Source organism: Rhopalosiphum padi, chromosome 4 (assembly GCF_020882245.1).
Source record: "Rhopalosiphum padi isolate XX-2018 chromosome 4, ASM2088224v1, whole genome shotgun sequence".
Lineage (NCBI taxonomy): Eukaryota > Metazoa > Arthropoda > Insecta > Hemiptera > Aphididae > Rhopalosiphum > Rhopalosiphum padi.
The window spans coordinates 49,988,790-50,003,980 of record NC_083600.1 but is presented as its reverse complement, the minus strand read 5'-3'; the positions used below and the strand labels follow the sequence as shown (position 1 = coordinate 50,003,980).

At 26.7% G+C, this 15,191-nt stretch overlaps 1 protein-coding gene across 6 annotated transcripts in view; it reads left to right on the top strand.

Annotated features, from left to right (window-relative positions):
• Positions 1-15,191, top strand: part of LOC132930870 (facilitated trehalose transporter Tret1-like) — a 59,248-nt gene that overhangs the window by 14,894 nt on the left and 29,163 nt on the right. For 4 of the 6 annotated variants that reach the window (XM_060996967.1, XM_060996966.1, XM_060996965.1 and 1 more), the window contains one exon: positions 9,429-9,562. In XM_060996967.1, the coding sequence (XP_060852950.1) occupies positions 9,503-9,562 (60 nt within the window). In that variant the 5' untranslated portion in view covers positions 9,429-9,502. Of the gene's footprint in view, positions 1-8,630; positions 9,311-9,428; positions 9,563-10,562; positions 10,994-15,191 lie in introns of those variants that run through there. The other 2 variants (XM_060996964.1, XM_060996968.1) reach the window with 2 other exon arrangements.

The window sequence follows — 15,191 nt, the reverse complement described above, 5'->3', positions numbered from 1 at the left end:
TAGTTACCTAAATTATGGTTTTTTCTAACAAATCAATTTTTATAGATAGCCACAGTTAAACCTTTATAACGAATAATGTTCACATAATTGAATTTAAAATTTAAGTTATTTTAGTAAATTATTTTCATTAACTATGGATGAATAATTATAGAACGTTTATGAATGCATATTTTTACTAACCCATCACATTGCCTTTTATAAATGCGGCTAATTTTATTCAATGAAACAAATACATACTAATTTTTCCCTATTTATGTCCAATTTAAAATTATATCTACATTGTTTTGTAACCCGTCCGTCAAATTTTAAATATATCTATCTAAATAGTTAAATGGCTCCTAAAAAGTTCATTATTAAGCAATAATATAGTAGTTTTCTATTGATGTATTTATAAAATGTATACAATACACATTTTTATTTTAGTTGTAAAAAAAAACTAGACTTTAGTATATTATTATAATGCCCATCAAGTTTAAGTTAATATTTTACTCTTTATTAGGTTTTTAATACAATTTATTGTTACCTAAAGACCAAATATTATGTAAATATATCAATGAGTATCATTATTCATTAGAAAACATTTTATAAAATCAAAATTATAATTTAAAATATCTATTATTAAAATTAAACATACCCCTATAATTATAGCATAAAAATGAGATTGTAGGTACCTATAAATTAATAACAGTTATTAATATTCAATCACATTATAATAATTTTTTTTTTTTAGAAGACAAAAAGCAAAATTAGGTAACTAAAATTGATTTATTCAAAGGTATTGCAATACATTTTTATACTTGACAAAAAAAATGTTGTATTAGTATTTGAATGACATTTAACAGTATTTAATATTACTAAATATGTCACCATTTGATTAAAATTTAAACACACACAAACTACAAAATTTAAGTAATAAAAAAATGTAGAAAAGGAGTTTTTAAGACTAAAACTACATATTATTTCATTGAAATATTAATTATATAAATAATAAGCCAGCGGTTAGTTACTAGCTTACTATTATTATATAATAAACAAATAATAGTATAATATAAACATATTATACATATAATATACATATTATTATACAGCTATTAGAGATATAACCTATTGGTAACAGGTGTTAAGACTATGTATAAGGTATAGAATATGTGTAAAAAAATGTAATATAATATTGCCTCTTTATCATTATCAATTATAAAATATTTAACTTAATTATATATTGATATTTTAACCTACACAGTTTATACAGAGTGGGTCTTTAAACAGTAAATACTTATTATCTCAAAAAGTATAAGCATTTTTGAAAATATTTTTTTTTTCATAAGGTATTGTCAATACAAAACTATTATTAATATTTTTGATCATAAAATTTTTTAGGTATTTAATTTTTTGAATCATTGTATACTTTTATATTTTGAGTAGAGCAATAAATATACGTTGTATTTGGTACCTATTTATAGGAAACATTTAGTAAAGGATATGAATATAATATTAAATAAATAATAATATTTTTTAGATAATATTTATTTATATATTATATGTTGCCAAAATTGCTTTATTAAAATAGTTAAGTATTAAAAATATTATTATTATTGGTTAATTCAAAAATATAACTTGCATGCCCCACTAAGTTTATCACCACTAATAATTTCTGTGTGACTACAAAATATTTAACCACAATATTGAGTATTTAAATATCATTAAAAATGAAGAATAATATTGAAGCATATTAAAAAAAAATAACAATAATATAAATTTAACTATCTATACGTAATAATATTTACATAATTCATTCTTTGAAAAATAAAGTCAGAAAAAAATTGTTGATAAGTGTATCTGTAATACAGTTAATTAAATCTCCAACTGTAAACTAAACATAACTTTTTAATATTTTGTATTGTAGTTAACTCCTTAGTTGTTAATCATTAGTTATAAACCATAATAAATAATGATTAAAATGGTTTTTTTAATTATTTTTTTTTAGAAAAGAATGATTTATTTTATAAATTATTACATATTTATGCTATAATTTTAAATAATTTAAATTCAATAGTTATAGTTCATACGTTATGTTGATTAGGTGGTGGTATTTTCGTTATAAAAATTAAATTATAAGTATTTTAGTTTATTCTAAATTATTTTTGCAAATTTTTTAAAATGCTTTTCAATCTCTGGTGTAGTAGAAATATACTTTTAATACCACATTTGGTGTGATAGCAAATCGTAATTTATAAACCTCAATCCCACAAAAAAGTGGGTATTTTTTTATTTATTAGAAATATATTACAAACAATACCATTATATTATTTATTTCTAACTTAGCAATGCTTTAAATATTATTTTGTGGATTTAATGTTGTTATGGAACACGATATTCTAAGACAATAATATATTTATCAATTTATCTATATTTTAGATTCAAAACGAATATATCGGTAATATTTTTTTGATTTTCTTGTCATTACGATTTGATATTTGGATAGGTATGCTCAGTGCTTTCAAGATTTCTTGTAAGAAATGTTTTATATAGATCTAAAATCATCTATTATACTTAGATGGCTAATTATTATATATATTTTTCATAGTTTTAAACAACAACCATACAAAATATATAAGAAATCTCATAAAGTATAGATTTAACTTAAATTGTACGTTAAAAATCATTTTTGTACGTAGGTGATTGATGATTTATCATTGTTTTGAAAATTATAAGATAAATATTTAACATTATAATATCACCACCATTCCGTAACAAAATGAGTCTAGTTTCGTTTGGTAAACTATTTTATAGGGCGGGGATTATTCCATAAACACAAGAATAGTTTTTTTCTATGAATTTGTATACATGGTTTTAACATGTATTCATTATTTTTACTAAAGCATTAGAGCTTTAACTATTCTAGTATATTATATTGCATTAATAAAAATAATAATAATAACAGTATTAATTATATATCTCGAGACTGATAATTATTGAACACTTATACAGTTATACAAAGCTTTATCCTATATTTATTTCTATTACAATTTTTTTCTTTATCGATTTTTATTATTTATTGCATGTAAGTACTTAACTTAAAATAACTTTTGATTTTTTTTCTATATAGCTAATACATTATACTTACAAACAATAATATTTTGATACAAGTGAAATAAGTATTTATTTAAAAATGAATTTAAAAGCCTTTTTAGTTCAAATTTTAAATGAAACTATATTTTTGACTTTATAAAATCTGGTTACCTTATGTGCCTATATTTTTAACCACAACCAAATGTTTAGATAAATAATATAAAATAATAAAAATAAATAAACACATACAACAATCCATCACTATCTGAACTCGTAAAAATTTAGTTATAGAAAAACTAATTGGACATTGGCTTATATTTATTTGATAACAATATTGCTTTGTACATAAATGCTATAATACTACGTTTTACTTTTGTAAATTGTGTATTGATGACTAGGTATACTATAAAAGTATAATTAAATTGAAATAATTTTTTATTTATTATATTAAATTTTAAAATTGAACATTGGTCATATAAATGTCTGTTGTCGGTTCAAAATAATGAAACCGCAAATTTTATAGTAGGAAGGGTTTGTTAAATAAATAAATAAAAACATACTATAATAAATGATAACCCAGTGAAATAACTTAAATTATATTACGTATATCAGAATCATTCAATGTAACAGTTATTAACATATCATCTTAAAAACAAGTAGGCAATTTTAAATTCCAACGACTATACCTTTTTTGTATGGAAATTCATCCACTGAAACTAACATTAACTTGTAAAATAAACGTTAACTTCGTTGTTATTATTATTGATCAATTTAATTTTTAATTTTCAAATTAAAACTTAATTTTATTATAATGATCCACATTTTATTTCCAATTTTAAAGCTAAAATCAATTATAACATGCATTTAATATCATAATATCTGAGGCAGATATAATCAAGTAATCTAATTATATAATTTGCTTTATATTATTTTATATTGTATCAATAATAATAAAAATAATATAAAGATAAAGGTCGAATTACAATTATTATTAACAAGTGAACACTTTATATTATATACTATTTAAATAAATTAACTGCTATTAAATCGTAATCAATAATTTATTATTATTCTTTAAATGTATTATTTATAATTTAGTAACATATTTATTATTATCTTATAAAGATATTATATTATATACTTTTAGTTAATATAAATTAAGCTGTTTGTCATCTGAGGCCCAAAACAGGGTGTTAATTTAATTTTTCAATGAATATAAACTCATTTAGTGCAAGATCTTCTAATTGATCAATTAGTATGATCGTGGGAAATTAAACCAGCAATGTATTCTTATTAAAATACCTAATTAGTGTATATAAATTAATGCATCGGATAACACTTACCTACTAAAAAAGTTTTTATATGACGTACATTTAAGCAATAGTCAATAGATTATTGTAATTATTATTAAAATACGAATTGAATTGCATATATACTATAATATCACCAAGATAAACTAACTACTTATGGTAACTATAACTTTTAAGTACTTATATAAACAAACACACACATATAGGTAATTATAATATATATTTATATATATGTGTGTATATATAATATATATGTATATGTATGTATGTATGTATGTATGTGTGTGTGTGTATGTATACATACCTATATATAGTTCAAAAAAAGTTTTTTTTATTTAATTCAACATAATCGACAAGAAATTAAAAATTGGCTGTTATTCAAATATTTGTTTTAATTTATTACTATATAATACATATTTGAAGTTGTTATTTATAAGTTCTTTACGTTTGTTCAAATCGATATAATGATGTATTTATATGACATTATACCTTTTCTATACCTAAACCCTCTTTAAATACAACAGTCATTAAGTCATACAGTATAAAGAATGTTTAATCATATTTAATAGCTACCTATGTTAAATTGCCATAATATAGGTTTAAATAGCGGTACTATACTTCTGTTCAAAAAATTATAACTATATTATTAGAGCCATGAAATAGACAATAGCTAATATATCTAATACCTATAATATAATATTAAACAACTATGAGATACATTTAAAGAAAAAAATGTCGATACAATTCGTGTGTCATCGTACACTGTTGATATTTTCTTTTTTTCAACACATGTGGGTCGCTACAACTGCGCAGTTTTTTCTAAACTATTCAATAGATTCCATCTGGAGGGACGAAAAAACAAGGAAGTTACGTGTATGGTTTCTCTACTTATCGTACTCAAAATCTCATCCTTATTTAACAAAATCTTACCAACCCAAACAAAACAAAAAATATATAAAAACATCCGTTTTTTTTATAATTTATTTTATATTTTGTAGTATAACTATATAGTTAATATTCAGTAGTTATAATCGTGTATTTATTAAAATACATTTAATTATTTCATTTTAAATTTAAAATGTTGATAAGTGAATTTGTTTTGAATCCTGAAGTTATTCAAAACGTAGCGACAATTTCACCATATACCTGCAATCTGCATATTAATTACTCGTCTCTGATTTCGCATAAATTGAGAAATCAGCTGTGATTATAAATAGCTGTTAAAACTTATGTACTATGAATTATGATTATTACTTTCAACTATAAAAAAAAAGTTAGTGCTAAAATGTTGTATTTTTGAACATACTCAACATAGTTATCAGAACTTTTGTTTGTATATTTGTTTTTTATGTGATCTGGCCCTTCTTGATTCACGTAATGTATGTGATATGTAATAAAATAGGCGATTATAATTCCCTTACCCCCTACCTATGTAATATCCAAGACTTAATTAAAACTATGTTCAAGCTAAGCTTAGGTATCTAGTTTTCGATAATCCTTAAAAAACTCAAAATAATAGAATATTCCAAAATTCACTTCTGTATAAATTCCCATTGTATATTCGCTTCTATGTAAATTTCTAATGAAGTCTCTAGTTTCTACACAGGAATTTTAGATGATTCTAGCTTTTACCAAAAATAGTTATCACACACACACATGACAAATAAAAAAAGAAAATTATCATCGCTTCACTTAGAATCGAACAAAATACAAAGGTTATTATAATATATGGAAAAAACAAATGTACAAAAATAAATTATATAGGTACTGTATAGTTATTATTTTACCATTACTATAAAATCAAACGCAGTGTTAATGACTCGCCGCTGAGTATTTAAAAAAAGTTAATTAACATTCCTTACATTTATAAATAGCTTACATTGCTTATACAACAGTTAACAAATTCAATTCAATCTATGCAAATACAAAGGTGTAAATAATAACGTATGCATTGTATTTATTTTAACCGTACTATTTCACTTCGTAAAAACTAAAAGTTATTCGTTTATTTTTTTAAGGCACCGGTGAAAAAATATAATTTTCCAATATTCATTATGCACGTTTATTTTTTTAAAAGTTTTTTCTAGTCCAATGCGATTTATTGTTCTATGTTCACAATATGTACATTGACTAGAATTACATAAACTCTAATAAATCAAACAGTGATTATTATCGTTTATAACTTTATAAGTATCATCATTTTCATAATCACTTACAGTAGGTAGGTTGAATTAAAAGGGTCACCTAAATACGTTCATACGTATGTCTATGTATATAATACTATAATACTACGCTTGGATGTCCATTTCTTCAGAACACCAATATTAAATCCAGCAATTATTATAACGTTTGAACCCGTTTTAAATTCAACGTATAATGCAGCAGTATGATACGCGTAGTATGCAGCAGAAATTTTTTACTTATTAGTTAATAATATTTTATGGTCATTTGTAATTTTTTCCTTACACCTTTTTTAAGTTTACCAAAAAAATTGCAAATACTTTCCAAAAATCCTACCCTTTTCAATGGATATATTATAAGCAGTTTTGTAATTTATTATACAGAATTATTTTTATAAAAAACACATTCACATTAAAGACCTACAGGCAGTCCTTTCATTCCTTTACTGCATATTACTATATGTTTATTTACATGTTAATATATTGTGTCCTATATAATTGTTATGTTCTACACAAATACACGCAATAAAATATATATACAACTTTTTAACTTTTATAAACAATGAAAGTTCAGTAGAATATTTGTACAATTTCAAAAAATTCAGCAAATTATTAATTTAAAAATAAAATAGGTTATGTTATTTGTTTGAATTAATGTATGTGTGTGTAGTGTGTATTTAACGTTAATAATTTTCAATCTGATTGTTGTATTGTAAGTGCACGTTTTGGCCTAATATTTATCTTGTATTAAAATACTCAACAAGAATTTAATAAAGTATGACTGCAGACTACAGTATACATTATTATTTATGTATGTGTGTATCATTGTAACTGGCTGCTGCTGTTTCAAGTCTTCTGAGTTCATTGTATAATGTGGACATTGGTTATAGTCTATTGGCAGGGGTTACCTACATTGGATATACCAAGATTTTGTTATGGGCGCACGACACGTCTGAACGAAATTTTTTTAGGAATTTACTTTGGGTACTTCGAAAATATAAACATTCACGATTTCTTACTAGTACTGCCAAAAAACAATTACTGTACACCATAAACCATTGGTATTGTTACAATAGGACACGGGTTTGATATGCGACGACATAATGATGATGTCGTCATTGGCGCCAAGTCTGAACGTTTCACGAAACGATACTTAGTATTAACGGTACGCCGCCGTAATCCGCTGTAGATACATAATGATGTATAATAGTAGTAATAATAATCATAATGACGATAAACGATAATTGCCGAGGGAAAATCCACGGTTCAAAAACGCGGCGCAGGTTTATGGCGAAATATTCGCATAACAGTTTCTTTTTTTTTTTTAATTCAATGTTTTTTCGACATGCCGATTTCACGGTAATATCATAATTATACGGAGCGCGTGGCTCATGGACCGACATAAGTTTCCCACCGCCTTGCACATTCTCCTCGCCCCCACCCCACCAACAACTTCAAACTAGTATTTAATAATTTTTATTTTCCTTAGGAAATAGCACAGACAACAGTGGTATTTATGGCTTATGCACTGATTTCCGTCCGAACGGGTCCTGTGGGATAGGGCATGTCGGGTGACGGGTTCGTTGGTTGTTACGGAGAGAAAGGGTGTGAGGAGTGGAGATTCGTTCCACGGGAAAGTCCCGAGACCCGTTGGGCACGCTGCGTCACCGCCGTCGACGATCGAGATGAATGGAAAAAGATTTCATTCTGCGATGACAAATAATACGATTCTCCGATCTCGTTGTTACTTATTATGTACCTGTCGCCGGAGTATTATCGTCGTCATCGTCGTATTGTGATAACCGTGCGTTTCCCGTCTCCTCGACCCCCACCCAGCGCCGGCTCCCACCACACCCGCCGAGCGTATGATCGACCCCCACCCCGTCCGCGTCCCCACCAAACAGACTTCAGCAGCAACCGGTTTGACTGATAAAAATAATAATAATATATACATATATTTATATATTATATTCTATGCGGCATGGCCTGTATATACACTGGCGGCATACACCAAGTACCTATAAAACGCTGCATACACCCCCTACTCTTCCTCGGAGAACGCGTAGTTTCCTCTCAGTCATGCACCGCACACCGCACCGTCTGCTATAGTATTACATGCCCAGCTATACTATATTATAATACATACCGCGACCGCATTATTTTTCACATATATACCAGAGATACCAATATTATAATATAGTAATATCATATATTTAATACACCTACGTAGTAGTAATAGTAGTGCAATTTTTTTTTCGTATACATAAATACGCTCGTGTGTGAATCATTCGCGGTATTATTCGTACGCATCGCGCCGAGTCGAGTCACACAGCTTACGGTTTTTTTTTTTTATTATTATATAGTACGAATTAGGTACACGTCACGCGTTCAAATATATCTATATATATGTATAAACAAATACATAACGTTTTTAACATATATTATTTAATTTCGCGAGTGCGGCCTGTATGTATATATATAGTATAAAGCTAAGGTTTCGGAGACTCTTGTAGATCACATCGCATTTGCAGTGCACCGCACCGCGATCGATCCACGCGCACCGAAACGGTGTATTTTTCGATGGGATTTCGCAATCCGTACGTGTCGATACTGTCGGTCGATTACAAGTTGCGCGCCAAACTGATGCCACTGAGGTCTTGATATATATATATATATATATTATACATTTCAGCAGCTACATTCGAATTCACCAGTAAAAACCAAAATTCATAAAATCCGACGACGACTCGAGTACTTACATATTTTATAGTATATATAAATAGTACCTACATACACAATACAACCCACATAGTACCAGTTTTGTGTATAATAATATTTATAATAAATGTGCGACCGTGTGTTTTTACAGACCGTGTAGAGTCATCGCGATTGAATATTATACGCATACAATAAGAACGAAGACAGAGACAACACATTTCAAAAATGGCTTGGATCAAACGCGGTCGCGGAGATAAAGCGATGCAGCAAATGACGTTCACGATCGTAAGTTTTTAAATCAAGACACAGTTCTATCATTATTATTATTATCATTATGGTCTTAAACATACACAATTAATCGACGTTTCTACGAGCTTCGCGCACTACAATCGCACAACCGTGTGTGTGGCTTTCAATTCGGTTTCTTAACCACTACGACTACGTAATTGTACCCGTCGTCGCTGCTAATTGATCGTACTAGAGCTGCAGCAGGATTCGCTGACCGAACGATGTGTGTGTGGAGGACGGCGTGAGACGTCGTGTGTATTGCCAACCTAAATTGACACTGTACCTATATAATACAATGATAATGATAATAATTATAGTATTATATTATTGATTATTATTTTTTACCTCAATCTCGCGATTAATAATATAATGTTATAAACATTAAATAATATTATGTCGTATGGTATGCGGTTAACGTGACTACGCTCACGTACGCGACCATCTGATATACTAATAAGGCGGTCTCGACAATCGACATAACGATGCCTAAATCATGGATATAGAATACGTTGTCGAGGCGAACCACGAACGGTCAGCGGAAATTCTGTTTCCGTTGTTGCGTTGATTTTTCCGGTCGACTTTCCGTTCGTAGACTGCAACTTACTACTGCCATAATTATCGTATAAAATAATAATTAATTATGATACGCAATACGCATTAATACAATACAGGGGAAGTTGCTAAAATTAGCGGTAAGACGCGGTCAATAATTGTACTAGTGTATAGGTACATGCTATAAATTATAATATTACGTACGTTTATTATCTTGGCGAAAATCGACAGACGCGTGAAAGACCTCTGCAACATAATCGACAAATTGGTGCGCGCACATATGTAAAATAATAATAATAATAATAATATGTATATCGTGTGTATGTGTGTGTATAAACGTTAAAAATGTCTCTAATCAGTACGTTAATTACCGGCCTCTATAAGATGCTAATGGACAATTTTTATGTCAGTCGAAACCTTTTATATATTCGTCGCAGACGTGTGCGTGTTGTGTCCGGTCCGATCGGTTTTTATACTTACATACACAAACACTTTATTATATTAAACAAGTATACGATCGAGACACACGGAATATTATAATTATTATATTATTTTTTTACTTCCTATATACTATATATTCGTTTGATTATCTAGTTTTTTTTATACATATAAACGTTTAAACTTGATATTATTATTATATATACACGTTTGATATCGTTTCGATTGGTCATGAAACCATCATGCAAGCCACCGTCACGTCGTTAGAAAGTCAAAATACGTTTTTTCCTTCCGTCGTTTTTTCTGCACACGAACTGCAGTCAGACTTACGCGAGTGTCCAGCCATATTATTTTCTTACGCCGTAATATCTTCATATATAATATACCCTACACAAACCGACACCGAAATCACAAAAATGGAAGTTGTGACACGCGGGGGTAAATAAATACCATATTATATTATTATAATTATAATTATAGTTATTATTATTATTATTATTATTATTATGTAATGTCCATGATACGGCCATATATTGACTTATAATTTGCTATATTTATTATATCTTTAAATGCATTTAGTTAAAAAAATTAATAGTGATATTTTCGGAGGAAAGAGTTAATATGCACTTGGTTAAAAAGAGTTTTGTCCCTAATACTTTAACTAAGATTATTATGAAACGTCAGTGTTACTAAACACCTTCTCTATATAGACATTTCAGTGATAATACGATATGTTGAACTTTACTTAAGACTTGAGATACGACGCTTATCGCCGGTTGTTTCCGGTCTACACAAATATAAATGAAAAGTGAATTCTGGACAATAATTTAAAGAACCTATTCACTTTAACGAAATTTTTCTTCATTTTTTTTAATAATTTATTCATTATTTGTTTAATCTGGAATGCTCCTTTTGAATCTTTTGTTCCTGAATAACAATTTAAATTTATTAATTATAATAGGTATAAATAATATTGTTATTTAAATAATATACATTGCTCACAATAGCAGTACTAACACCCATATAACCTATATAACCATAAATTATACCATTTTTTTTTAGTTAATATAATAATTTATCTACGATAGACATTTATTTTAATTGATTTATATTATCAATTTCGTAACTTATATATATTTTATATAATAGTCATTGAGGTACGTACTATTAATAAAACTTAAAGTTATAATAAGACAATAATTAATTGACTTGATAATATTAATAGATAATTTATTTTTAAACGTTAATTTATACTATATTTTTTAAAGCAAAAATATAATTATAACTTTATAAAAACGTTTCAAATTGGTTAGGTTTTTACCCATGGATTAGATACTTCTTATTGAAAGAAAAATCATATTAAATACTCGCACAAAGTAGGTACAATGCAATGTACATGTATTTCTTTTTCTTTTTTTTGTGCATGAATTATAATTACAAAAATAATTACAATATATTGTGGTTTTTAAATATAATTACACAACTCTACATCTGCTATATACCATTTTATCGAATCTATTTCTCCAAGGTATAACATTTATTACTATACATTTTTTTTTACTAATAATAAACAGATAATTGAATTTATACACTATACGCATTTCCAGAAAAAAACGTTCATTGTTATTTTGTTCTGAATTTTTAATAATAAAATGTCGCAAATAAATAAAACGATAAAAATATAAAATATAGGTAATACATATATATATATAATTTAATAATATATTCTAAGTTCAGCGTCGATTTTCCTTGTTTGTATAATATACGCCCATAAATTTCCTTGCTATTAGCAAATCCATTTGTATTGTATACTCGTTAAAACATAATATGTCATCATTAACATGTTTCTATATTCAATTCTATACATAACCGGGCGAAAATAAATTATATGAAATCGGCAGGTTTTGAAGGTTATACACACATTTTTGAAGCTAAATTAAAAACTGATTGCGTTTTATTGCAATTTACCGAAATTTATTTATTCGAGATGATTATTCTACGATATACTATAATGATTTCATTTGAATTCGATATTATATTCGATACGTCATGTTTAACAGTATATTATAATATTTTTTGTAATTGATTCATACTAGTCATACTACGTCTAGTAATCAGAGTAGTTTAATATCTTTCTTTACATATTATTATAATTTTAAAACGAAAATCTATCCACAAACAATAATCATGCATACAATTTTCGTACACATAATATTATAGAGGAGATATTTGTGTAGGTTGTAACATGGCATGAGAAAAATTTCATAAACAACATAGAAAATATATTTTTCATGAGAAAATAAAATAAGCACATATCTACCTTGTTATTTGTCTTATGGAAAAAGCTAGAATAAGTAACGAATATTCATTATTATTATTTATGTTTTTTTGTGACATAAAAGTGTAGGATAATCTTTTTTTTTGAATTTAAGTACAATTTTCACCGCATTTACATATAAGATATTTTTTATTGATTTTTATTCATTTACATTGAACTATATATTTACCTACTTGCGGGCGTATATCTATCGATATATGTATAACACTATAACGCATATGTATATATATTTATATTTATTTATTATTCCGGCCATTTATAAAAAATTGTATTCAATGGAAGTCATTATATAATCAAATCATAGCCGGGGTTACTTGGACCAGATAACACAGCTTTCTATGCAAGACGTTATCATCGTAGACTGAGAAATTGTACGATAATATAATCCGATCTCTAACCATGTACAATTTCGATCCCGCTCGCAAACACAGTACTGTATATATACACTATGATTTAAGGAGCGAAACTTCACGGGAACAATTATGCTTAAGCGTTTGAATTTAAAACATTTAAATCGAGCTACTGTGGATGAATTCAAATTGAAAATTCATTCCAGTCGCGTCTAGTTATAAATTATAATTCTGATAGTTTCTAAAATTATTCTGTACAAACATGATATGAACTGTAATGTTCAGACACTGTGCAATCGCTCTGTATAAACGACGCTCGCATATTGAAATAATAATAATATTGTTTATCTAGAACAAATGAATGCATGTAAATGTATAGATTGACATAATCATGACAAATTTGTAAAGACAATTCTTTTTTTTTTTATATCCAGTGTGTTCACGGAAATTACAAGACACTCTTTTCCGTGAATCTCACGTAACAATACATAAATGCATATTATATTTTCTTCCCAAAACCGCACATATGAGCGTGTAAGTAGCTATACATAATTCTCGTTTTAAGTACAGTGTAGTTTAAAACAGTACTGTGTTTCAATATCGTTTTGCATTTTTTTTTCAATTTTTATTTATACGCGTATCTTCGTCCTTGTCAGCATCTGTCAAACGCTCTGCAACAGATTTATATGTATGCACTTTAATATAAATCACGCTATCGGTCGGATAATGACGTTTTTTTATTATATATGGCGTATAATCTATATCCGGATGCTTCTGGCACGTAAGGCTTATTAAAATTTAAGTTGATTTGTTCGTGGATTTATTGTAAATTTGTATTTTTTTTAATAATAATGTATGTACACATTTTCTTTTTTGCGAAGGACAATTTGTGATGCATGTATTACATATTTTGTAAAAAATGTGTATATACAATTAATAAATAGATTTCTGGCTTCTGTGGTATATTGTAAAAGAAGGTTTCACGATTCAAAATATTTTTTGAATTCGCCCGATAAGTCAAATTTTATTAGTAACTATTATGATGCACTTTAGCTTTCAAAAACACTTTTAAATGCTAAACATTCTATTTTTCGGCAATAATTTAAATAGCTTTAGTGTGATGAGATTCTGAATTTTTTCTAGAAAAACATTTAAAAATTATAGAGTCGTGAGATATTTTAATTATATTATAATATATATATGTATATCAAACAAAGTAAAAAGTCACAATTATATCTCAGCATTTTTAATATTTACAAATTAATATGTGTATCTACATTTTTAATAGTAAGGTATTAAGTTTCTTTTATCTTGAGTAAATATATAATATGGCACTTCAGACATAGGTACACTCATTGTTTACATGTATGGACTTGAGTATAATATCGTGTGACTTAGGTCATTGTTTAAATAATTTATCAAATAATAAGGAAAATGTATATAATATACATATATTCATTTGTATTTTTTTTAGATTATTTATGTTGAGAATCTTATCGTTTATTCAAATTATATACATGCAAATATAAAATTTAAAATTTGCACATTTTTTTCTTCATAATTTATGCATACATTTTCAGACATACAAATTATACTGTGTGTTATTCTTATTATGCTTTCATGTCATTTAAAAAAAAAGAAACTGAAAACCAATTTAATGTTTTAAAAGTTATAGGTCATATGCATATTGTATAGTGATCTTAAGTTAAGCATTTGCAATACGGTTAGCATTTATTTTGTTCATATTACATTGTTTGCTGGTAAGAAGAGTCAAATTTTTACTAAATGTTTTGTATTTAATATTACTACATTATGTTTCAAATACAGTCATTTTTTACGAGTATTTAAAACATTAATTTAATTAATATTTTTATCACTTTATTCGTTCCATAATATATCAATTACTATAAATTTACTAGTATATTATAATAATATAATGGATAATAAG